This window comes from Oxyura jamaicensis, chromosome 8, assembly GCF_011077185.1.
Source record: "Oxyura jamaicensis isolate SHBP4307 breed ruddy duck chromosome 8, BPBGC_Ojam_1.0, whole genome shotgun sequence".
NCBI lineage: Eukaryota > Metazoa > Chordata > Aves > Anseriformes > Anatidae > Oxyura > Oxyura jamaicensis.
Genome location: NC_048900.1, coordinates 651370 through 676336, shown reverse-complemented (window position 1 = coordinate 676336; position 24967 = coordinate 651370). Strand labels below are relative to the sequence as shown.

At 40.5% G+C, this 24967-nt stretch overlaps 1 protein-coding gene across 9 annotated transcripts in view; it reads left to right on the top strand.

Annotated features, from left to right (window-relative positions):
* The window catches only part of TGFBR3 (transforming growth factor beta receptor 3), a 129860-nt gene that overhangs the window by 43587 nt on the left and 61306 nt on the right, over positions 1 to 24967 (top strand). For 8 of the 9 annotated variants that reach the window (XM_035332819.1, XM_035332811.1, XM_035332816.1 and 5 more), the window contains one exon: positions 11886 to 12070. In XM_035332819.1, the coding sequence (XP_035188710.1) occupies positions 11886 to 12070 (185 nt within the window). Of the gene's footprint in view, positions 1 to 9389; positions 9610 to 11885; positions 12071 to 24967 lie in introns of those variants that run through there. The other variant, XM_035332820.1, reaches the window with a different exon arrangement.

Sequence of the window (24967 nt, the reverse complement as noted above, 5' to 3'; positions counted from 1 at the left end):
TGCAGTGAGACACTTAGTGATACTGAACTCATCTTTAAAGGGTCAGTTACAAGAATTCAACCTTCAGCTGAACTCATTATCTTTTTTATCTTTTTTTTTTTTTTTTTAATTAGAAAAGGGCTGGTGCTCTTTAAGTTGTGGAGCACTTTTTCTGCAATCCTGTTTCTTTCCCTTTGATTTTTGCTGTTTCTGAGGTCCACAGTGTTTAATGGGACAGAATAATGTAAAAAGAGATCTTTCCCACAGCAGCAGTGGGCCTCTGGGGCAAGATGCTGCCAACTGCTGCATCTGGAAGCCTGAGAAAGAGCAACGTTTCTTCATCTAACAAAATGGCTCATCCATCAATAAGTGTTTTCAACCTATGTCCACCTGAGGAGGTAGGAGAGGCAGCCTCAGCTTGTCCCTTCCTGGCTAGAAGCAAATTGCACATTTCAAAGCCTGTCATGCTCGTTCTGTCTCCACAGCCCATGGTGTGTTCATCAGATCTTCCTGATGTTCAGCACTGAGCAGAATGCCATTTTTTAATTTAAAGTTTGTTCCTCAAGTGCCAACTGAGAACAGGGAGGGGAAGGCTAAAAGCTTCCTGCTTGCCTGGAGCACCTAGATGTCAGCACAGGAGAACTTCTGACAGAAAAGACCAAGGAAGGGGAAAAAGCAGCTCCAGCAGCTTTTTGCTAAATGCCTGTGGTTGGAAATAGGGTCAAGATGCATTCAGAACTGGCCAGGGATTAGAAATGGTGACTGCTTGCCTGTTCTTCACATGGGCTAGATGTGAATGGCAAGTCTCCCATGTGTCCTCAGGGTGGTGGCGAAGTTAAAAGGAAAGAAGATCACATGCAAGTTGCTGTTGAGCTGGGAGCTGTACTGTCTCATACCCTGCATCTCTGTCAAAAAGATGTCTGAAAGGAAGCCACCACTCTCCCTCCAGATGTGCATGCATCAAAACAGCCAAAAGTCATTATTTCCTCTCTGAAAACCAAGGTTACCTGCTAATACTCCAGTTGACAGAGATAAAAGCAAGATGTTTCATTGAAAGAGCTCTTTGTTATGTAGTGAATGACAAGTGCCAGTGAAGCTGAGCAGGCTGTGTAGGAACAGTTTAATGGATTAATAAGGGTTGGATAGAAAAGAGTACAAATGACAAGGAAGTTTGAGAGAGCTGTAGAAAGGGCACAGATAGAGCTGCTGTAAGTGACTACATTTTTTTTTTTTTTGAAAAGCTATTACACACACACACATCACAAATATATGTGTATATATATGTATTTTAGTTGTTCTGATCTGACCATAAAGAAGAGGAAGAAGAAAACCAACCCAACCCCCTAAACCTAAATCCTTCCTCCATCTCCAATCTAGTGAGTGTTTTCTATAATCTTACTATTATTATTTTGGTGCCTTTGTCTATACCTATTGATGCTTCCTGAGGTGAAATACCAAATTACGTAGGTCACTGGTTCATTGCAAAAGGCTAATTCCTCTGTTCCTCTTCATGGGATAGTATCAAAGCAAGACCACGGCCTGTCGTAGTAGCTTGAGTTTTTTGTCATCTGTTCCTTGCATAATTCTGCACTTTCTGTGTTGGTTTGAGAATCATTAGAACTTGTGTCAGCACTTTCAAGAGCACCCAAGAGAATACAAAGAACTGAAGTATACATTTGCAATTTAAATAAGTAACATTTTGCTGAGAAAGAGAGGCTCAGAAGACTCGTTTTCTTGGATAAGCACAGACTGCTGAGGTCTGATCTAGGTTTACATGTGTGTTTGTGCATGGTATTTGATGATGCATGAATTCCTGTGCAGCTGGTAATGAAGGTAGGTACGAATCTTTCTTTGGCTCCTGAAACTGATTTTATGAAGTCTGGAATTTCCTTAACCGTCCTCTTTAATTTACTAATTTTCAGGAATACAATAACAGCAGTAGTGTGAGTAGGATGGTTTGAGGAGTTTCATTACCAATTAATTAAAAATATAATGGTTTTGAAACCTGTTTGTGATCCAAGTAGGCATTTAGTTTTTATTTTTCTTTCCTTTTGGCTCCAATACGGAGCTCTAATGTAAACCAAGCCAAATGCTTCCTGTCGTTGTCTGATAAAAAGTGCACTTCCATTCATTGTTTCCATGCAACTTCCTATCCTTTCTACAGTAAAGAGGGATAAATCTGAGACAATTTATGGGCTATCTCTGGGGAAAGAGACTTTCACAACAAAAGGCTTAAATGTTGTTTGGACAAATGAACAAGGAATGTTAGAAATGGTTGTGTTTGTTCATTTCTTCCTCTTTGTACCATCATGGTTCTGGAGACAAATTGATCCATTAACAGGGATAAAACTGAATGCTACATTTGGCTCTTCCATTCAGCCCTTTGAGGCATAATGATTACTTGCATTTTAGGTTCAGTATCTTTTACAGTCCTGATAAAAGTTTTGAGATGGAATTCAGAGTTTTCTGAAATGCAGACATGTCTGGAGGGAAGCCCTGATTAATATTGGCTACTGATGGGAAGAGGATAGGTGATTCACAGGACCTACCGTTTATACAGGAGAATCGCCACCATTTGTATTTTAGACCAATTGCTGGAAATTTGTCTCTTTTCTACTACTTCAAGATAACATGAAAAACTTAGCAACCCTATCTGAAATAGTGATGGACTACTTCATCTTCAATTCTTTGGCATAGAAAACAGAAGATGTACTTTCAGGGTTTATTTAAGTGAAAGTCAACACATTCATGCTGTTCTGTTTATACAGACTAAAAAGATGCTCTTATGTTAGTAGAGTGTTTTCCAAATACTTGGAAGAAGGGATGAAAGAGAAGGAGAGCCTGTATGCATGAGTGTGCATGCTTTAAAAATGGAAAAATACTAGAGAAGAGTTTATGTAAGCAGCATTTTGTGGCAAATCTCAAGAGAAGTTAGGGCTCTGATAGTGCTTTTGGTCAGAAAGAGGTGCAGCAGAGGTTACAAAAAATGCAGCTCTTTGATAGAGCAATACTTTATATGTTGCAGTACATCTGCTTTGAAAGACGTCTTTGTTTTCTAGGTACAGATGTTTGTTTTCTAAGATTATGCCTCATGTATCGGAATGTCTTAAAATTGTGCTCAGCAGATGTTAAACTAAACAGATTTTTCAGTCTCTGCATTTTCTGTTTAATTAGCTTAATAGGTGTCTGCACAAGGCACCTGGAGTTCCATGTGTTGAACAAGATACTGACACACTGACATTGACTAACCCTGCCTTGCTTGCACAGGATTTGCAATGAGTTTTATCATGAATGAATTTGGCTGCTATCTACATTATTCTTAAAATCGGTAGATTGGGTATAATTCTACCTTCTTAAGTTGCTAGAGAAGTTGAGTTTTATTTGATGGTTAGGTTTTCCAATTTAAATTGTCCCAGATAAGGAAAAAATGTTGGTAAATGCTTTTTTTTTTCTTTTTCTTTTTCTTTTTTTTTTTTTCCTAAGAAAGTGAAATAAAGCATTTCTGCCTTCAAGATGCAATTTATTTATTTTTTTCCCTCAAGATAAAAATGTGAGATCCATGCAGGTGACACATGAGGTTCAGTCAACTCAGTGGCAACAGAACACATGAGACTCATGCTTTTACCAGGGGCTAGGAGCAGTGGGAATGGAGATTTTGCAACACATCCAGGGAGGCATAAAAGATTGTTAAAAGGAAAAGCCAGATGCAGGAGTTTGTTCCAAACAAAACTGCAATCCAAAGAAGGTATGGGGGAAGGGGGGTGTCATTTATGGATATGAATGCCTCAAAATGGGCAGGCAGAAGATGCTAGATAGATTTTGCTATGCATAACAGATATGTCTAGAAATACTGCAGGAAAATAAAGGATCAAGATGCTATGCAGATAGTGTAATCTAATATGTTGATATATTGAAATGGCAGAGTAGTTGGGTCCATATGTGGAATGTATCTATAACACAGTTGATAGTGGAGTGGGAATTAATTCTGGGATGATAATTGTGGATTGAGAGCACTAGAGCAAGGCCCTGGATGTATGCAGCTTTTACATTAGAAGTGAGTATTGTGTTGAAGCATGTAGGCTATTGCATACTTGCAGAATATCATTTTTTTTCCCCTTGGAGAAAGAGGGAAAGAACAGGGTTGGTGTCATGAAATGGAGTTACTGAAGATTGCCAGGCTTTGAGCATTGGAATGGGAAACCTTTGATGTGTTTTTGTAAAAGCACATGTTTTTAATATTGCTTGTACTTTTAAACTTCTACAACCAAATGTTGCCATAGGTATTGAATATTTCTTGGGGATATATTTTTTGTCTTCTCAGTTTAGGTTTTATAGCTTACTGATTTTAAATGAATACATATGGAGTCTGAGGTTTTTGAGACCCCCTACTAACCCATTTGTTGTTTTTGTTTTCTTTTATTTATTTTTTTTTTCTTTCCAAAATTGCCACAATTTGTCCATGAATCTTTCCCCTGTAATTTTAAACCTCTCCCATTTGCCCCTATGGTAATTCAGTCAAAAAAAGTAGTACCACCATCAAAAATACTTTTTTTTTTTTTTTTTTTTTTTTCCCTGACAAGAAGCCTATGCTAGATGTGGCAGTAAAAGAACTCCCTGAAAACTAAGGGTATGAAGGGGAACTTAACTAGCCTTGCATAGAACAGCTATACTGGCTTTGTGGTTTCAGTACAATGCTTCAGTCTTGTTTTTTCATATTCCCCTATCTGATTTTCTGTGTGTACTTTTTTCCTCCGTGTGCTTTTTTCTCTTTTTGTCCCTTTCTGCTGAAGCCTTCAAATGCATTCAAGGACATTCAGTGAACATTAACTCACTTCAGGTTTTGCCTCTGTTGAAGTTCACAAGTTGTCTGCTCTTCCTTCTGTTAATTTAGAACTTGCTCTAAATTCCTTGATACCAGCCAGTGTTTAAGGTGCAGCGATTGATCAAACTCTCATCAGGTGGGAATTAAGACATTTTAAAATACTTTTTATAGGGAATTTGTGGTATATGTGAATTGTCTTAAAGAAGGAAGATACCTGCTGCATTTCCAAACAGTCTATAGTTGCATGAAGAAGGGCTTGTAAGATCTAATCGCCAGCAGCATTATTAGAATATGTATACAAGTAAGTGTTGGGACATACTAAGAAAATGATAGTGTAATTTTTTTCTGGTATTAGGTAAACAGAAAAATAACAGCCTTCTTGTCTTATAAATGAAGCTTTACTGGAGTTCTCCTCTGCTTTGGGAATTGTGCTAGAAGTGCTAGACTGATTTGTCCTGAAATTGGATGTCTTCTGCTGTGTATTGGTGATATACAAAGATACCTAGGAGTTCCTCCTAAGGCTAATGATTAAACCTGAGAGCTCTAGACACCCGTGAGAAATAAAACACTTCTTGAGTAGGTGGTACTTTTCCGTTTGAATACATGCGCTAGGTTTTGTCAAAGTTAAACCTGCTGCCACAAGAATGTATAGAATGAGAAAACCATAACACTCTGTTCCCCTCTAGAGCCAAATAGTCCACAAGACAAGAATAAATCAGCACTGAATTTATACAAATAAAATATAAAACACTTTGGACAGTAGTCTTTTCATTTTCTTACTTCCAGTGGCAATGCACAGTGTACACATCGCCCTTTCAGTATCTTGCTTCTCTCCCATGTATCTTACTGCAATCATGTTATTCAAGGAAGAAAATCGGGAATAGTCCTGGACAGTCCAGCTCCTCGATAGTGGTGGAAATGCTTCTTTACTTCCATGATAAGAAACACTGCAGTTTCTTTCATGCTGATGTCTCTCATCACAAAGTAGCTGTGATGTCTCCTACCATCTCATCTTCCCTTTTCCATCTCTCAAGACTTAAGACTGCATGCCAGAATGACTGATCCTGAGCAGGAATGCCTCACTGAAGTCCTGCTTGCTTAGGAGTGTGAAGCTGCTTTTTCATGGTCATATGTAGTAAAAATTGCTTATGGTGTTAAAGTTGGAGGAAGAAGTCCATTATTCTCTATAGCCCTTGAAACACTAGGAATTTGGCATCCCAGGTAGTCTTTTGTGAAGGAGCATATGAGCAGGAATTCAGTAGTTGTTAAAGAGCCATCCATACAAGATAAGAAAGAATGTCTTAGATTTTCTCTTTCAGTGACAGGCATAACTTCTCACTTGTAAATTCTCGTTTGCCTCAATCCTTGTTTATAGCATTTTTGATATAAATGATTCCATCAGTGAGAAATCGTTTATGAGAAGGTTGCGTAGGTGTTAAAAATTATTCCATGTAGACTCGTGGCTCTTCACCATGCATTTTTTAGAAATGAGTGGTGAAGGTTTTTGGACAAAATTATTACTAGGTCTGCTTAGGTGCTCTGCAATGAATCTTAAGCTCTTGGGTTCAAGAGAAAATGACTTTTTCTCCTCTTGCTTTTCAGAACCTTTTTTGCCATTCAAAACTAGTTTTGAGGATCCTGCCTCTTTCCTTCTTGTTCCAGTTTTCACTGTCACTAGTTTATATAAAAAATGCCCTTAAATTAACCTTCTTGAAAACAACTTATGTGAGCCTGCCATTTGGGCATACTGAAATCTCTGCTCTGATAGCTATCCTCCTCTAAGACTTGCTCTACAGTGTTCAAAATGATAATTCTAGCAGGATCTGCTGTAATTTATATTGCTTTGTACCTGACAACACAGAAAATCTCTAGTGTTTCTCAAGCCTGGATTTGGAATTTTTGTCTTTATGTATAACAACTGTGTATGTGTCATTCCATCATTTAAAAATCAATTAGGATGAATCTGTCCTTCTAAGGAGTGTTATATCCTGTTGGTGTGGCTTGCATCTTCCTGCGTGGTGTCTGGAAACCATGCTGTGGAATGTGCAGCACAGATTCGTGCAATTTGCAGGAGCTGGTCACACTTTTCAGCTGACAACTATGGAAAGATAACAAAGTATATTAGCCTTTACTACTTGAATAAAATCCATCATAGTTCTGAGCTGGTCTTCGGCTGCTACTTGCGATACACTCCACCTTTATATTCACTCCCTTTTCTGCTACTTTGTTAGAACACATGCTACTCATTAGTAGCATGGATGATACAGGAAACAAGAATGTTGAAATTGTATTGAATACCTTCCAGATGTTCATATCAAACGAAGTTGGATCAGCGTGAAGATTTTCTTTAAAATATTCATAGTAATTGGGAGTGGAAAAATAATTCAATGCTGATCAGTGCGCTAAAATTCTAAATTCACTAAACGTTTGCCATCAGAAAACACGTTTGCACTAAGTGTTTCTTATCAAACTACCTAACCTGCTTACCTTCTTCAAAAGGCTTTGCCTTTTTTAAAAGTAATCTTTAATTGCAGTAAGAGCCAGGATTTGCTAACAGGATTGAATGAACATATAGTCCAAAGCAGTGATATTTAAACAAAAGCCAAATAATGACTGTGTGAACACATTTATATCCTCAGTAGAGGAAGGACTGAATTCCAAAAGCTTGTAGCCATACTAGGATGTACACGCTGGAGGTTACAAATCTGTGAGCTGTAGGGATGAGGTGTAAGAGAGTATCTGTACGTGTCTGCAGCTGAAGGGGTAATCTTGATGAATCAGCTGAACAAACTGGCTCTTTAAGCAGCAATCATTTTGAGTTTTGGCAGGATGTTAGTGTCACCAGTGCAGGTGAGGTTGGCAAGAACAGGATGTGTGCCTGCAGTAAGCAGCTGGCAGAGGCTGATCTCGGCGCTTGCGTATGGCGAAGCAGCAGGATGGTGAAGCCCAGGCAGGATGAGGCTGTGGTTTCATCTTGGCTTTCAAACACAAACAGGCAGATTGGAGGTGATAAACAATCAGATTAGTAGTGTCACAGAAAGGGCTTTCTGGCCTTTTTTTTTTTTTCTCTTTTCTTTAGAGTTGTAAATGCATACTCTCTAGGATTCCATCTACCTACAGGAAGTAACTAGCTCTCCAGTCACAGGAAAGTGTCAGGGAGGGAAGGAAGGTGAGCAGGAGGAGTCTGAGAGGAGCCAAAAAGAGCAAGAGCAGTTAATTTGGAGAAAGGAGACCTTGCTGGAGTGAGAGTGCCTGGGAGTGGCACCCTGCTGTCTGGAAAAGTTTTGTAGGTGTAGTAGGTAGTACTGGAAAGAAACATTAACAAGTAGTGAGTGAATAGCTCAGGCAGTGCTGGTGTGTGTGTCATGTAAGAATATACTAAAATAGAGCAGAAATAGAGAGAAGGTGGCAGAAGGAACTGGCTCACATCATGTACAGACCAGCATCAGTGGACTTGGTGGTACAGATTCCCTTCACTTGGCACTAGCTCCAGGCATGCAAATGTTACGCTCAGCATGGCACTACTGCCCAGGCTGCTGGTTGGGCAAATACACAAATTTCAGCACATGAAGATGACTGTTTTGTACTGCCAGCACATTTAATCACAGAATCATCGCGGTTGGAAGAGACCTCCTAGATCACCAAGTCCAACCTCTGACCTAACACGAACAAGTCCTACACTAAACCATATCACTAAGCTAATGAGACAACATTCATGAGTCTTGAGTTCTTAGGAAGTGTAATGTGGACCTGGGACATAACTACACAAACACCTATGCAAAACTGCAGAAATACAACATCTAGCGTAAGCCTCTTTGGTACTTACCCCACCATAAATCTTTGTATGTGGGTAATCTGACAGCAGATGTGGTTTGAATACAGTGGAGCTAGCCTCTAGTAGTTATTCTGATCTCTGGTTCAAATTTAAAGTACTTTTTCTTGGTTAGTAATGGTTCTGGACTGAAAACAACTCTGCCAGAAGAAAAAACTCCCCTTCTTCCTGTCTCCCTCCCCAAAATGTTGATTTCTTACACTTGGCGGCTCAGAACAACTCACCACAGAGCTGACAGAAATCTCAAGGAATGAGAAGAAATCATTGAAGCACGCATGTAGTGGCAACATCTGGAGCATAGTTGCTCAGGAGGCAGAGGGGAAGGGAGAACATGTGAGGGTAGGAGCTAATGTGGGGGCTGGAGGCAGGCTGTGGTGGTGATGGGTAGTTTGAAATGCTGTCGTACCTGCATGGTCGGTCATGAGCCGCGGTGTGCCCCAGGCTGGCCGGCTGGTAGCCAGCTTGCATGCACAAGTCGTGGAGCTGCACTGGTTCCATCAGGGCCCAACGGCAGTGAGCCCTGTCAGGGCTGGTACCACCGCTCAGGCGTGCTGCCAGCGTGGTTACACAGCTTCTGCAGGTCTGGCCCTTCTCCAGCTTGGACAGAGCTCAGGCAGCATGGGCATGCCTCCACCTGCCCTTTATTGTGCAGATAAGCTCAGCTGCACATGGTTATCCAGGATGTGAACTTCTACTCCCTCTGTGAATGTTTCCATTTTGCTAACAGGAGCAATCTGCCTTGCAGAGAGGGCTTTCCTAACATGGGCTTCAGGTGCTGGGCAGGGAGGCTGTTAGAGAAAGCCTGCTGCTGTGTCAGTTCACACCTACACCTCCTGCTCACTGCCATCCTGATGTAGGGGGTCCACGCAGGCAGTGAGGAGAAGTACGCAGTCTCCAGTAGTGTGACAGACTTGTACAAGTAAAGACCAGCTGAAGATTGGAGGGAAGGATTGGTAGGTGAACTGCATGGAAACAGGTAGTTAGGAGGGAATCCATCTGCCAAAAGGGAGGTAGTAACTCTTTCTCTTCAACCTTTGCTAAGAAAAGTGTACATTCTTTGTCAGCAGCTCCATTTCCATCTTGTTCCAAGTTTTTTATTCCTGTGCCAGACTGTCTTATCTTTCTAACTGTCCTTTACATAGAGGCTGATATCTTGCCCTGTACTTTCCTTGAACTTCTCCCCAGACCCTGGTATTCTCTCTTTTTCTCTCTCTCTCTTTTTTTTTTTTTTTTTTTTTTTCACTCACATGTGTGTGTAAATGTTTTAATGTTCAATTTCCATTACTTTTTGTTACCATATGAGAGAGGCATCTTAACAAATGTCATCTCCGCTCTGGTCTGCAAGAGAAAACAATTTAAGGACTGCTCCTTGGCTCTCAGTTTGTTCCCTAGCCCAACTGACATACATGTTTAGAAATGTTTTTTTGTGCTGATTGTATAATAGCTTGTTCTGCTACAGGACGTGCACACCAGTGGTTGGGCTCATTGATCTGCAGGTTCTCTGATCTGCATTTGCAAATCAGAAAAAGTAGCCCTTTCTACTGGTGATATTATTGTTATTAATTCTAAAATTTCATCAAGCATTACAAAGGGCAACATTCATTGCTTAGGCTGCTCTCATCTTATATATGTGCTGTTATGAAGAGGTTAAAAAAAACAACTAAAACCAAGTCTCCAGTCCCCCAAGCTGCTGGTCGGTGCTACTCCTTGTACAGAGTACGAAGTTTATCTTCTGCACCCCAAGCACAGGCATGTGCAATCTATGCCTGGAGCACTGCCTTTGACAAACACTCCTGTTCTGTAGGAGCTGGCAGGATATGCAGTATGCACCGGTGGGTTTCAGGAACATCTCCTTTTGCAGGACAAGGCATGCATGACCCAAGGCACTGCAGAAATCTCACCGTTCTCAGTGGTTTTGCTTTTTCTACATAAATTCTGTTTTAAGATGGGCTCTCTGACTTTAAGTGGCCAGTTGCTAACTGTATCTTGAGTGAACTGTATTTGTAACCAGCAAAGTGTAGGTCAATCTTAATATAATTAAACATACACGTACACCCAGGTCAAATGATCTCTAATGCTAAGACAGCTGGACGTAGACTACACAAAACCAGCAAGAGCTATGCTATTCAATTATTTGCGGATTTTCTTTAACTATGAACTTTTATTTAGAAACAATCAAACAAAACCATTTTACTTTAGCTGCAGATGTATACTAGCCAGAGAAATCAGAAGTCAGCTTTATGGTCCTCCTTTATATGTCACAGCCTTTGAACTGACCAGTTCATCTAATTCTTATCTGACTGACTTTTGTGCAAATTAGGGGTTAAGTCAATTGACATTCTCTTGTGACCTTCTGAATCAAAAACATACTGTATTTGTTACTGTCAGGGGTGGGTTTGAACCATTTTGGAAAAGCAGAGCTGCTTTTCCTAAATATTTGTCTTGCTTTAGTTTCCTGAGATATAGTTCAAATGTAAACTGCTCCATATGTTTCAGCTTTTGTGCTACCTAGCTATATCACATCACACTGTCTCACATACTATATAAAAGCATGGCACTACATCATGCCGTGGTGATTATTTGAAAGGGCGTACACTCTGTTTTCAACTAGATATCTGTTATCAGTGTAGATAATTGCTGTCAGGCACAAAATAGTAAACAAACATCTCATTTTATCATGTGATAAATGTCGACTGTTTTGTCCAATTTATTTGAACAATGTTCACTATAAATCAGCCCTGCTTCAAAAGCAACAAATCTAACTTGCCCAAATCCTTCCTGATGTGATTACTTTATATTAGAGATTAACATTTCATTGTTTTATATATGTGGTTGCAATTTTCAATGTTTGGGGATAACAATGTTTGACATAAACAAATAATTCACATCTAAGACTAAACAATTCCTCCTACCACCCTTGCTGTTGTTTTTCTCTTTTGGGGTATTTTTGGGCTTATTTTCTTTTTTAATCCTTCATTTCCTCTCTGGTAAAGACAAGACTACCTTCCATTTTGGAGTATGTACTTTAAATTTAGACTTTTCAAAGAGAGAAATGGATTAACAATTTAGCATATACAGAAGAACTTAAAAGGACAGTTAATTTTTTTTTTTTTTGTAATGTGGAAAATGAACACGAAGCTTTTTTGTGTTCCTGTTTGTTCTGTGACCAAATGGGACTTTGTTGTTTGACAGATGTAAAGTATGTATTGCTTTCTTTCTCTAAATTATGCACATCTGTATAATCTTCTGCAGGTCCTGTGCCTAGAAGTGAGTGTATCTTATCACCTGTTAATAATTCGCACCCAGTCCATGCCTTACTGGAGAGTTTTACCGTCTTATCTGGCTGTGCAAGCCGAGGCACAACGGGCCTGCCCCAAGAGGTGCATGTCCTGAATCTCAGAAATCCTGAGGAAGGTCTTGGCCACCATGAAAGAGAGGTAAGGGGGTAATTGCTTTTCTTACAGATCCCTGGCTGTGTGTCTAAAACTGGGATTGTTCCATGTTTATTTACTGAATAAAGTTATTTTTGCATTGTGAACAGCAAGACTACAAAGAATCCTGCACAATTTGTATGGATACTGTCCACATATGCTTTGCGTGTTATAAGACTAAACCACTTCCATACCCAGTCATTCTCTCCATCACCTTTCACAACCACGAAGTATGGTTTAAAAAGTTGATGGGGTGGGCAAAGGAAATAAGAAACAGATTTGGATCTACAAGAGGCCTTTAGAGAACTGGCTGTCTTCAAAGCTAGATCGTTTACCTAAATGTGTTGTAAATTAACATGAATACCTTTGGATCCCTGCCATGACCACTATAAACAAATATTTAAGTTCAGATTTTTTTTAGCCCTGTAATACATCCTTAATGCTTCACTGAGGGGGAAATGCTGAACAGAAATCAAGTGTTGCTGACTATGGTAGTTCTTAAGTACAGTCCAATTACTTATTTATATACGTTGCACTTGGAGGGACTGTCAAGAACTTCAGCTGCTCTGGAAGCAACAGCATGAGAAGAAAATTTTTGATGTTAACTTGTGCAGTACTGTTGTTTACTCTCAAAACACATCAAAACAGAGTGCCGAAGTGAAAAGAAAACATTGCATGCCATGACAGCTGAGTTTCTTAGTTCGTGTTCTTACAGTATTACACATACAAATCCTGAGCACTGCTTCCTGTGAGAGCAACGTGTATGTACAAAATTAGTAGAGTTAGTAATGAGAGAACAAAGATGATGATCCAGCAGATGGAAGATTAGAAAAAGAGCTAAATTTGTGCTGGAAGAACTTTTAAGTGGAATCTTTTATAGTGTGTTAAATTCAGGCAGATACTCTTGGCCATAATCAAAGCTTTCACTAACTTTGATAGCCGTGTGGGGTTTCTTGTATGCATCCATGGAACTTCAGCTGTTGTATACATTTTTACTATTTACACTGACTAAAATGTCTAGTGTATGATGAAAAAAATATTTTTTAAGTAGGCATCTCATTGGTTGCCCTTAATCAAAAACATCAGATTTACTTCTATTCATTCCATAACAGCTGAAGTGAAAAATTAAACGTATTTTTTGTGGGGTTGAGAATGAGGAACAGAGATTTTGTTGTCTTGGAGTTTGCAAGGCACAAGATTGTCATGGAAAAAAAGGTGGGTATAGTAATTTATTTGGGCATGTAAAACCCACTGTAGTTATAAACTCGTGTTTTTTGTTTTTTTTTTTTCCAATATAGTTTCCTATGGAAACTAAAGCCTTGTGCAGTTCTGCTATGTATTTGTCAGAGCCTCTCTCATCACCCAAGAACTTTTAAATCCATTGGCAAGTCTTACACAAATTTGGTCTGACGGGTAGGTCTCACAAGGTAATCACACGTTCTGTTGAAAATAGGCAGAAGAGTGCCCTCCCTGTAGGGACACGATGTAGCATCAGTTTGTAACTTCTTAGTTACCAAAGAGTGCCCTTGCATTGGGTGGAAACCAGCTACAGCTGGTTTTGTACCTCCCACGGGGCCAGAATGAATCAAATGCAGGGCTTAAATTTGCATAAAACTAAATTTTGCCCTGTTTTGATGTTCTTAGCACTACTTGCGTAACAGTGTAGTTTGACTGCAGTTATGCATGCGCAATGTGAGCTAGAGTCACGCGTGTATGAGGTTGCAGACTGTGCCAGTACTGTCTAATTGTCTTGACAGAATGATAGAAGGTTTAAATATTTGGCTTTGAATAAAAATAGTTGCTGTCTAGGAGAAAGATGCTGCTTGTGCCTTATCTAACATGCTTACATTATGAAAGCAGTTTGCCCCAGCTGTCTTTTCTGCATACTTCTGTGGTGTACTAAAGTGTAGGGCATAGAATGTATTTCACAATTTGTAGCCCTTAGCTTCCTTCTCCCAGCCGTTTTCCAGTTACAGTCCTTGGAGGTGCCTGCTCTGAAAATGAACAGGAAGTTAGAGCAAGGTTTGCTGGCAACATTGTAGAGGAAGAGAGAACAAACAACTTAGAAAGATCAGTTTTTACTTACAGGATCAGTCAGAAAACAAAGCAGAGCAAATGTTATCTCTTTCCATTATTATACAAATCAACTCCAAATGTCCTTTTGTCTTAAAGTAGAAGGTACCCATCACCTCAAGTTAAAATAGTTTGATTTACCAGCTGAGGTATTTCCTGTTGCCTGCAAAGCTGATAGCAAAGGTGGAGATATGTCATACAGTATAGCCAATGTACTCCAGCACAAAAATAATATTTTTGTTTGACAGTACAAATCTAGCTAGAATCTGCAGCATTGAAACTGCTTAAAATAAATCATACATTCAGTCAGAGGCTGGTTGAAGTTCAAATGACATAGAATGTGAGGTCTGAAAATCTCAAGTAAGGGCTTGCTTTGGGGCAGAAGAGGAGGTTGGGTTTTCTTTTGTTTTTAACCTACCCTATGTAGATGCTTCTGAATTAAACATTCTTTACTTGCTTAGAGGAGTGTAAACTTCCCGTTGCAAATTCCTTAGAGGACTCATGCATTAAACATATTTGTGCAGTTATCCCAGTTCTCTTGAATATGCAACATACATGTATGCATTAATTTAATACTTGGCATTTCTGTACTATATACAGACAAGCACTTGCAAATTCAAACATAGGAGGAGTGGCTAATGCTGAGGAAGGGCATGGCAGAGGCATGTGTTCCTCCTATAATGCTTGTAGACTTTTTTGTAACAATTTAGTAAGGTTTGGGTATTTTTTTCTTGCCTGGAAATTGAAAATTTCACAGAATCACTTCCCTAGCCCTGCTGGCCACACTATTTCTTATGCAAGCCAGGATGCTGCTGGCCTTCTTGGCCACCTGAGCTGAGCGCACTGCTGGCTCATATTCAGCCGACTGTCAACCAATACTCCCAGGTCCTTCTCTGCGAGGCAGTTTTCCAACTCCTCATCTCCCAGACTGTAGCGCTGCTTGGGGTTGTTGTGCCCCAGGTGCAGGACCCAGCACTTGGCCTTGTTGAACTTCATACAGTTATGAAGTTTATAAAATATGAAGTTATAAATTGTGGAAATGTATTATGTATTCTGACTTCCTTGCAAAACTAAATCAGTAATGTATCACTTTCAGGTTAAGGCTGAAATCTCATAAATATAAGGTCATATGAAATGCTGTAATCATTTATTTGTATTTGTTAATTTGTTAATAATTTGTTGGGATGACATCTCGTTTGTTGAGACTGTCAAGATATTTTCTTCAAGAAAGACCCCCAAAATTCCAATCATTTTGAAGTGTTTCTTAGAACTGTCTTTTATCACAATGCATATTGGCTATGCTTTATCATAGGAAATAGGATACGGGTGCATGTAATAGGCACAAGTGTTTTTATTAAGCTTGGCATGAAGAATGCAAGCTTTTCTTTTTTTTTTTTTTTTTTTTTTTTGATCAAATATTCCTGGGGAAGTGACTGCATGTGTGCAGTTCTGCTCTGATCTGGGTCTCAGCTGAAAGCCAGGAACTACTGAACATTTACAGGGACCTTCTGTTTGGCTTTGGGTGTCTTTACTGCTTGAGTTTCCCAGATTTTAGGAAAACTTACTTTCTTGTGAAACCGCTCGTTCTGAGAAAGAATTGTTGTTTGTGAAGACAATTGTATTTCTAGTGCTTTGCACCAGAAAAATGTGTATAGAAAAACTTAAAAATATATTTTGATATGAAAGTCACTCCTTAACTAGGTATATTATCAAGTCTTAAAATAACGAAGAGTTCTTTCATTATACATGTCATTTGAGTTTCCCTGAGCTGCTTCAGGCATGCACCCACAATTGAAATAGTTAAAGGGGCGTGGGGGGACAAAGGAATATAAAATTAATCTCATGTGAATACTTAGGGCTGAATACATGTGACTGCACGGAATCAGAATTCCTGGCAATGGATTCGCTATTGTTTTCATTGACATCCTCATCCTCAATAGTTTTAAGATGTTATGCCTGATACAGATGTTTAACATGTGTTATGTGAAATGAAGGCAGGAAAAGCAAGGGCTCATCTTTATTTTTATAATTTTGAGGAACACTGCTGAGGCTGTAATAATTGCACAGACTGTTAAATCAGTGTTACTTGGAAAAAAAATCATGATGATTGTTTTCCTTTGAGAGCAAACTTGGTATGAAAATGTGTGTTAGCTTCTATACATCAGGCTAATTATATAGCCAGGTACTTACTAGGGAAGTAGCCTCAGATTCCTGAGCTGACCTGCTTATAGCCATAAAATGATGGGCAAAATCATTTAAATCTGATACTTAAGTATTTTCTGAAAAGCTTGTGAGTTGTAAAACTGGGGCAGGAAAAGACGCTGCAACAGTCCCCTGATAACGTATTTCTACATCCGGACCTTTGCTCTGCATTCTGAATTCAGGATAGTTCTTTTCTGTAGAAATGTTTTTGTATTTTAGGACTCAAGAAGATCTGGACAATGAGTGGAAAATCCTGGTTCATTTTGCCTATTTTTTTCTACGTTTGCTATATTTCTCAGTGTGTTAATTTTAACTATTTTCAGAAACTTGTTTCAAAAATTATTCTTAACATACTGTTAAGAAATCAGTTTTAGCTTTGAGTTGTACATTTGCATATGCTAGTTATTTCATACTTTATGGACAAGTGCTAATGTATGAACCTAAAATTACCTAATAGCTGTGTGTCCAAGCTTTAAACTGTCTTAAATAATTTCAGATATGCTGGCAAGTGGCTTATATCAACACTTCCTTTGTATAATGCACGTGGAGTCAGAATAAATGTGCCTTTGGCATTTTGTTACTTTCCCAGTACGTATTATTAATTCATTTCTTCATCTTCTGTGTGGGATGATGACCTTGCAGAAGGGTGCATACACGTACGTAACCAGGTGGAATTCCACTGCCTGCACTATGGAAGTGTTCCCAGAGTAGAAGTTTCTGAAGAAACAGCAGTGCAGGCATTATTTTGGCACTTCAATTTCCATGCTAATTCTCCTAACTTCAAATGTTGAGACAGTTACCTTGCTCCCTTTTTCACACTTTCTCTTGGTTGTACCTGTTAACTTTCTTTATTCTACCTGTATAATTAATATCTTGTGATTACCTTGTGACTCTTTCTGTCCTTTGGGCTCTAGATTTCTATTTTTATTTATAATTTTCAGAACTGGATGCCTTAAATTACTCAAATCACACTACAGCAGCCTTACTGTGTGGCTATATCAAGGAAAATATTTGTTTCATGCTTAGGCATCCAGAGATCTGCGAACAGCCTTGAGAAAGAGCTTTGATAAAGGGGTCACTTTCTGAGTGCAGTTTAAACACACAAACAAACCTGTTGCACCAAGGCCTTGAGTTCTTGTCAACAGCAGGCAGGAAGGGAATTCAAGGTTTTTATTTGATGGCTGTAGTTAGTGAAGTTTTGTTAGCTAGTCATTTGTTTTATTCCATTTTGTTTATTTCTTCTGCTAAAAGTGCTTTTTAAAAAATAGGTTTTAATTAAGTGGCAATCAAATGTCCACTTTGGAGTGTTTTCTAAGACTTCGCAATCTGAGATACAGTAAAAATAAGATCAGCTGCTTCTTCCACTCTTGCACTCTTGCTTTTTAGTGCTGAGCTCTTGATGTCAGCTTGACCAGATGCTTTCAAATTGGCCAGAAAGATGGGCTAGTTTGGATTGAATTTTTGAAGCACCCTGCAGCGTGGCCTTAAATCTTTTGGCAACCTCCACTTGCTAATCTGATTATTCTTTCCTCTCCCAAATTAAAATAATTGGTCTATTATCCTATGCATTGCTAAGCCTGTTGTTTTAGTATGGTAGTGCATTGCCAGAATTTGTTGCATCTGCCCTCTGCTCATCAGCTGTGGGACAGTGGGAAGCCAGTGCTGCTGCACTTGGGCACATTTGGTAGCTCTGGTAGGCCAAAGGCCTTTGTTTTGAAGAAAAAATAGTTGCTTTTCTAGAAGTCACTTTCAAAGAAAAACAAAGTACTGTGCCTCTGCCAAAGTACAGACAGGATCTCAACATTGCAAGGGTATTTTGCTGAGTTTGCCTCTCCGCTTTCTAAAGACCTTTGCTTGGCTGTGGTAATGGATAGCTAACCAAGACGGCAGACTTGCAGGTGGCAATGCAAGAATGTGCCGGGATTTTGGTATATGCAGGGTTTTTGAACCAGGCATGGCGTGACGTACCTATAGTGAGATGGCGTGAGAGCAGTGGTGCAGCTGGCAATATTGCTGTCCAGAAAAGGGGCAAGAGTATGAGGAGAGCAGCACGCTGCAGGAGCCAGGAGTGTGCTGTTAGGGGCTCCAGGCAGGTGTTGGGTAGGGCAGTGAGCATGGAACTGGGCTGGCTGATTGAGAAGTGAAGCCCAAGACAGAGCTTGTAAAGCCCAAAAATACTGCAGTATGCTCCCCACAAGTTGTAATTTTTCAGCGCCTTTCTCGGGGGGTGCTGTGCCTACTGAAAGCTGCAAATCCCGTGCAACTAATAGGTTAGTGAAACCGGTGTCTTAATTGCCTTAATTGATGGACACTGCATTGCCATGTATCTTAAAAAACAAACAAACAAAAAAAGCCACCTCAGCCTTCATTTAAGGATCTCTCACAACACCCTTTTCTCTTCGTTAGCAGTTTGAAGCATCTGTTCTTGCATAAAATCCAGCCTTGGATGTGGCTTTTTCATCTTGTTTGCTCCGGACCGCAGTCTTTGTGGGTTGTTTTCAGTCAGCTCAGGAATTGCTGGTCATTGAATTTGGCAATCGTTCCCAGTTCTGCCCACCAGAAGTGCCAGAGGAAGTCATGTGTCAGCTGGAAGAGCCTGTTTGCGCAGAGCCTGGTGTCCTGCAGAAGTATTGTTTGAAGCCTGTCTACTCTTAAAGAGGCAACAGTGACTTCTCAAGACTTGGAAAGCACTGAGCAAACCCTTGGTATTTTCTGTTTTTTAAAAAGGGGAATGTTTACTGCACGCAGAAAACGAAACTTATTCTTAGCTTCACAGAGCTGCTTGGAACGGTGAGTGAAGCAATGCCAAGGCCCACCACAAGAGGCTAAAGGGTTCAAAAGAAAAAAATGTCAGAATGACTTGTCTGATTACTTGAATTGTTTGGTTTTGCTGACTTATTAAAATGACCTGTTGGAAGCTGAAAATTGGAGTGTATAACATTTACTAACATTTGTTTTCCTCTGCTGTGTGTGCCCACAGATACTGATTTGCTCTTGCAGGATTGTAAAGAGTGCTGGGCAGCTGCCATGGTCTTTACTAGAAGACTTACAAGTCTTTGCTTTCTTCCTCCTTGTCTACTAGTCGTGTATAAGCACACTGTGCACATGCGCGCACGCGTTTTTTCAGGCAGATGCATGTGTTTTGATTTAGATCATAAGCTGTGATTCACATTCTTGTTCTCTCCTTCCCTCCTTAAAGCTTGGAGTGGCTGACATGGCTTCGAGTATTTATAAATCACTGCTTTGTCTATAGTTCTTTTCCCAAGAAAAGATAATTAAGGGAGTGATGGCATTTCCAGGAGTCCATTTATATCACAAGCTTGATTGGCAGCTTCCAGTCTAGCTTTGGGCTTGTGTGTGTGAGGGAGATGTTGAAGCAACACTTGTCATGAGTGGCCATGTTTATGTTGTTCTCTGGAGTGTCTGTTTGAACCAAAAGTTGGAATTGTTCTCCAACCTCCCAGCAGCAGGGAAGATTTCCAACATAAATTGTGTGGAGCTTCCTGTGCCGGGTAGTCACTTCAGTCGCCCTCCTGTATCAGCTGAGAAAGTAAAATCTTGCAGTGGGAAGATACGAGGAAGAAACATCTACTTTTTTTTTTTTTTTTTTTTTTTTTTTTTCCACATGTAAATTTTGCTTCTGCTAATGCTTTTTATGTACCTAAGTTTGTGTTTCTCTAGAGGAGTTTCTCATTTTCCCTGTGAAACAAAAACAGAATGCTTCCACAGTGGTAAAACTTATTTAAAGGACAAGATGCAAAAATAGCACCACCATGAGGTACAAATAGATGAAATTTAGGTTGCTTAAAAAAGTTCGAAGGAATTATAGGTAATTTATATTGGACAGTATGTCTTTAGCAGTTGCCTTGGCAGTTTAAAATACAGAAATGTTTTTATTGTGGTTGGAGTTCATGTCATAGTTATGATTAAGCATGACAGTAGTGGTAGCATCTCCAGGAGAGGTAATTTTTGGTGATGATTCAAATCTCATCAATGAGGGAAAAGTACTAAAACCTAATACTTTTCTGAAAACAACCAGTGTTCTCTAGTCCTGAAGATTAGTTGAAGTCTAGCTTACTCCTCTGTAATCAAATTGAAATTAATTGAAGCAGTTTTTTCATTTGTTCTGCATGAACATAGACTGTTAGTGCATGCAGGTGCAGAAGTGAAAGTTTGAGGCCTTTTTAGATGTTACTCCATATGCTGTTGCTTAGCAGAGAAGCACAATGGAACTTGCTTTTTATTTTTTTTTAATATTTTTTTTTTTTCAGAACATGTCTTGGAACATGTCTTCTTTCCTCCACTGCTTATTTGGGTTTCAAGTGATACTTAGACTGGGGTAAAATGAACAGGGAGAATGCACCTAAAACATTGCAAACAGGAAGGTGCACTCTATTATTACCACTGTTAGCTGGAAAGCAAGACAGTGTTTTCTTCATTAAATCTCTTTTCAAGCAAGAATCAGCAAGGCTGTGCAGATAAGAAGTGCTTAGAATGACATCACTGTTCATGAAAATACTTGCATGACAGCCCCATTTACATCTTCTGGAGGATTTAACAGCAAAACCAGTTGTTCTCTGGACACCCAGTACCCTGAGCTGGTGGAAGGGGATGGGGAGAGAGATGTGCCCCCCACAGTATACGAGGAAATGGTTGGTGACCTGCTACAGCATTTGGATGTATGCAAGTCAATGGGGCCAGATGGGATCCGCCCGAGGGTACTGAGAGAACTGGCAGAGGAGCTGGCCAAGCCGCTTTCCATCATTTATCGGCAGTCCTGGCTATCGGGGGAGGTCCCAGTTGACTGGCAGCTAGCAAACATGACGCCCATCTACAAGAAGGGCCGGAGGGTAGACCCGAGGAACTATAGGCCTGTTAGTTTAACATCAGTGCCAGGGAAGCTCATGGAGCAGATAATCTTGGGTGTCATCATGCGGCAGTTGCAGGGCAAGCAGGCGATCAGGCCCAGTCAGCATGGGTTTATGAAGGGCAGGTCCTGCTTGACGAACCTGATCTCCTTCTATGACAAAGTGACGCGCTGGGTGGATGAGGGAAAGGCTGTGGATGTGGTCTACCTTGACTTCAGCAAGGCATTTGACACCGTTCCCCACAGCATTCTCCTCAGGAAACTGGCTGCTCTTGGCTTGGACTGGCGTACACTTCGTTGGGTTAAGAGCTGGCTGGATGGCCGGGCCTAGAGAGTTGTGGTAAATGGAGTCAAATCCAGTTGGAGGCCGGTCACTAGTGGAGTCCCCCAGGGCTCGGTACTGGGGCCAGTCCTCTTTAACATCTTCATCGATGATCTGGATGAGGGGATTGAGTGCACCCTCAGCAAGTTTGCAGACGACACCAAGTTAGGTGCGTGTGTCGATCTGCTCGAGGGTAGGAAGGCTCTGCAGGAGGATCTGGATAGGCTGGACCGATGGGCCGAGGCCAACGGTATGAAGTTCAACAAGGCCAAGTGCCGGGTCCTGCACCTGGGGCACAACAACACCAAACAGCGCTATAGGCTGGGAGATGTGTGGTTAGAAAGCTGCCAGGCAGAGAAGGACCTGGGAGTTTTGGTTGACAGTCGGCTGAATATGAGCCAGCAGTGTGCTCAGGCGGCCAAGAAGGCCAACAGCATCCTGGCTTGCATAAGAAGCAGAGCGGCCAGCAGGTCCAGGGAAGTGATTGTCCCCCTGTACTCGGCTCTGGTGAGGCCGCACCTCGAGTACTGTGTTCAGTTTTGGGCCCCTCGCTACACGAAGGACATGGAGGTGCTCGAGCGAGTCCAGAGAAGGGCTACGAAGCTGGTGAGGGGCCTGGAGAACAAGTCTTACGAGGAGCGGCTGAGGGAGCTGGGACTGTTTAGCCTGGAGAAGAGGAGGCTCAGGGGTGACTCTACAGGTACCTGAAAGGAGGCTGTAGCGAGGTGGGGGTTGGTCTGTTCTCCCACGTGCCTGGTGACAGGACGAGGGGGAATGGGTTAAAGCTGCGCCAGGGGAGGTTTAGTTTGGATATTAGGAAGAACTTCTTTACTGAACGGGTTGTTAGTCACTGGAATAGGCTGCCCAGGGAAGTGGTTGAGTCACCCTCCCTGGAGGTCTTTAAAAGACGTTTAGATGTAGAGCTTAGGGATCTGGTTTAGTAGAAGATTTGTTAGTGTTAGGTCAGAGGTTGGACTCGGTGATCTTGGGGGTCTCTTCCAACCTAGACTATTCTGTGATTCTGCGCTTCTGTGATTTTGTCAGTGTTTCATGACTTTGAGTCTGCAACTGTATGCTAAATCTACCTACACAGGTAGTGCTGATAAACTGAGATAATTTGGTTTCTTAGAGCTTATTTAAGTAGTAATTTAATTAATTATGAAATTAATTATATAATTATTTAGAGAAATTAATTTCATTCTCTAAAATATTCCCAAAATACTGTTTTGTTTGCACAGACTAAAAGTTCTGATTTTTTTTTTTTTTTTTTTTTTTTTTTTTTTTTGAGGATAAAAGATTAAAAAAAATTGGAAAGAATGAAGACCTACCCGGTGGTAGGGGAGCAGAAAGACATTATATTGGTTACAGTTGTTTAAACTTTTGAGAGCAGTTTCCTTTGTATTTAATTTCTGTTACCACTTGTGAGTGTATGCCTTACAGAAACGCTTGCACCACCTCTCAGGCTGGTGGGTTACTGACAATAAAGTAAACAAAGCTGTTTCCTAAATCTGGTGTTGCTGTTTAAGGTTTCACTTTTTTATGATTCATGCACACACATGCTCTTCTTTATCCTGGCTTGGAAAGCAAGAATTTGGTTTTATATGTCCAATAAAACTGTGAGCTCCATATTTTATACTTCTCTATTTGACTGTGCCTCTCCAAAAGACACCTGCAGAATGGCATTTCTGTTTTCCAGTTATCTGTACCTATGTGTGATCTGGCTGCAAAACCTTTGAAGAGAAAGGTGTGTTACATGCAGAGCGGTGAAACCCTTTGTCCTGCAGTCTTCCATCATTTATTTCATATATGTTGCAAGTGATCTTTTCCTGCTTTGTGAAGCCTCTGCTGTCGTAGCATCTTCCCCTTCTCCACCTGCAGCTTTTGAAATAGCAGAAAATAAGGTGTTCAGCTGTTCAGGATTTCCACTCAGATTTGGAAATTCAGTATTCGGATTCCAGTTTTACCATGATGTTTGTAGAACACTGTGTGCAATGTGAAGTCTGCATGGTGTTTTCCAGTTGAGGTGAACTTGCTTTGTTTACACTCAGAGCTTGTAAGAGATGAGAGAGCGCTGACACCGAGTCTTTGAACCTGGATTAATTTGATACTATGCCTAATGAGACTCGGTGAGAGGCAAGGTGTATCAGCTGCATTAATGCATCGCTGTAGTACTGTGTAGCTTCTAGGTGGGTGCCTAGCACACATCAAAGTTGCTGAAAATACAGGCTACAGGAACTTGTGTCTGCCTGGAAAAATCTGTAGATTTGCTCAGAATGCCCCAAATGCCTTTAAGGAAAAAGGTCCTATCTGAATTTTGATCTTTTATTTGTGTAAGAAGCATTTTCTCAGGGACAGGAGCTGGGTTTTAGAGGCTCACAGGCTTTATAGCCCTCCCCCTCCCCCCTTTTTTTTATGGTGTTAGGCAATATTAATGCAGAGATGCAAGTACTCAATAATAGTTTGGGGATGGGGAAAGGGAGAGGAGTAGGAAATCAGATTTCACTTTTCAGCCCAGGTAATTCACCAAAGAAAAGCTCAGAAAAAGCATTTATGAACAAGTAGATACAGAGCAGAATATTATCTGGGTAAACATTTCCTATTTCTATGCGCTTTGTGCCTTAATTGTTAAACTTGCAAGTCTGATGTGATAGCGTTTTGTGAATAGGACAACATTAGGGCAGATGCTGTACTTCAGGCTTGCAGGATTGGATGCTGTGTCCTTAGATAGATCTAAAGACAAGAAATTTTTCCCACAAAATGTATAAAAGGAGGACTTTCCCCTTGGGATTCATTATACAGCATGTGAATCTGTATTGACATCTAATGATTTATGCAAAGCTGAGCGAGATGTTGTGTTTTTAGGTCTCAAGTGCTGGGAAGCCCAACTGCTCTGTGGAAGGGCAGATGGCACAAATGGTTTCACTTAATCTTTAGGAGCCCAAGCATCTATTTAGGGTCAAAGCAGGAATGGGCACAGGGGTCCCAGCCTCATGGTGGTGGGCATGGGTTTTCCATTGCACCAACAGTGGAGGGCTGGTTGCTGTGAGCAGCTCTTGCTCCGCAGGTGCCCAAGACAACAGGGATAGCATCTGAAGACTAACTTTAGCTGGTAGAGCAAAGTAGAGATGTTTGCACAGAGGCTGACTGTCTGCTCTATTTGTTGCAGCCAGAAGTTTTTGAAACTCTCCTTTTCAGCTCTCTGGTTCTCCAACTCTCATTTTCAGCTCTCTGGTTCTCCAAACTATATAAAGAGATGAGATTACGTTGAAGACAAAAACTGGTTTGAGATGCATACACACAGGGAAAGCTGTTGTGTTATGCAGGTAAAGGAAGTTAAAGTAGACAGTTCACAGATGTACAGTCTATACATGAAATCTATGATAAACTCTTTGGGTTATAATTTTAAAATCATTGCAGAAATAGTTGTATTAAAGCAAGT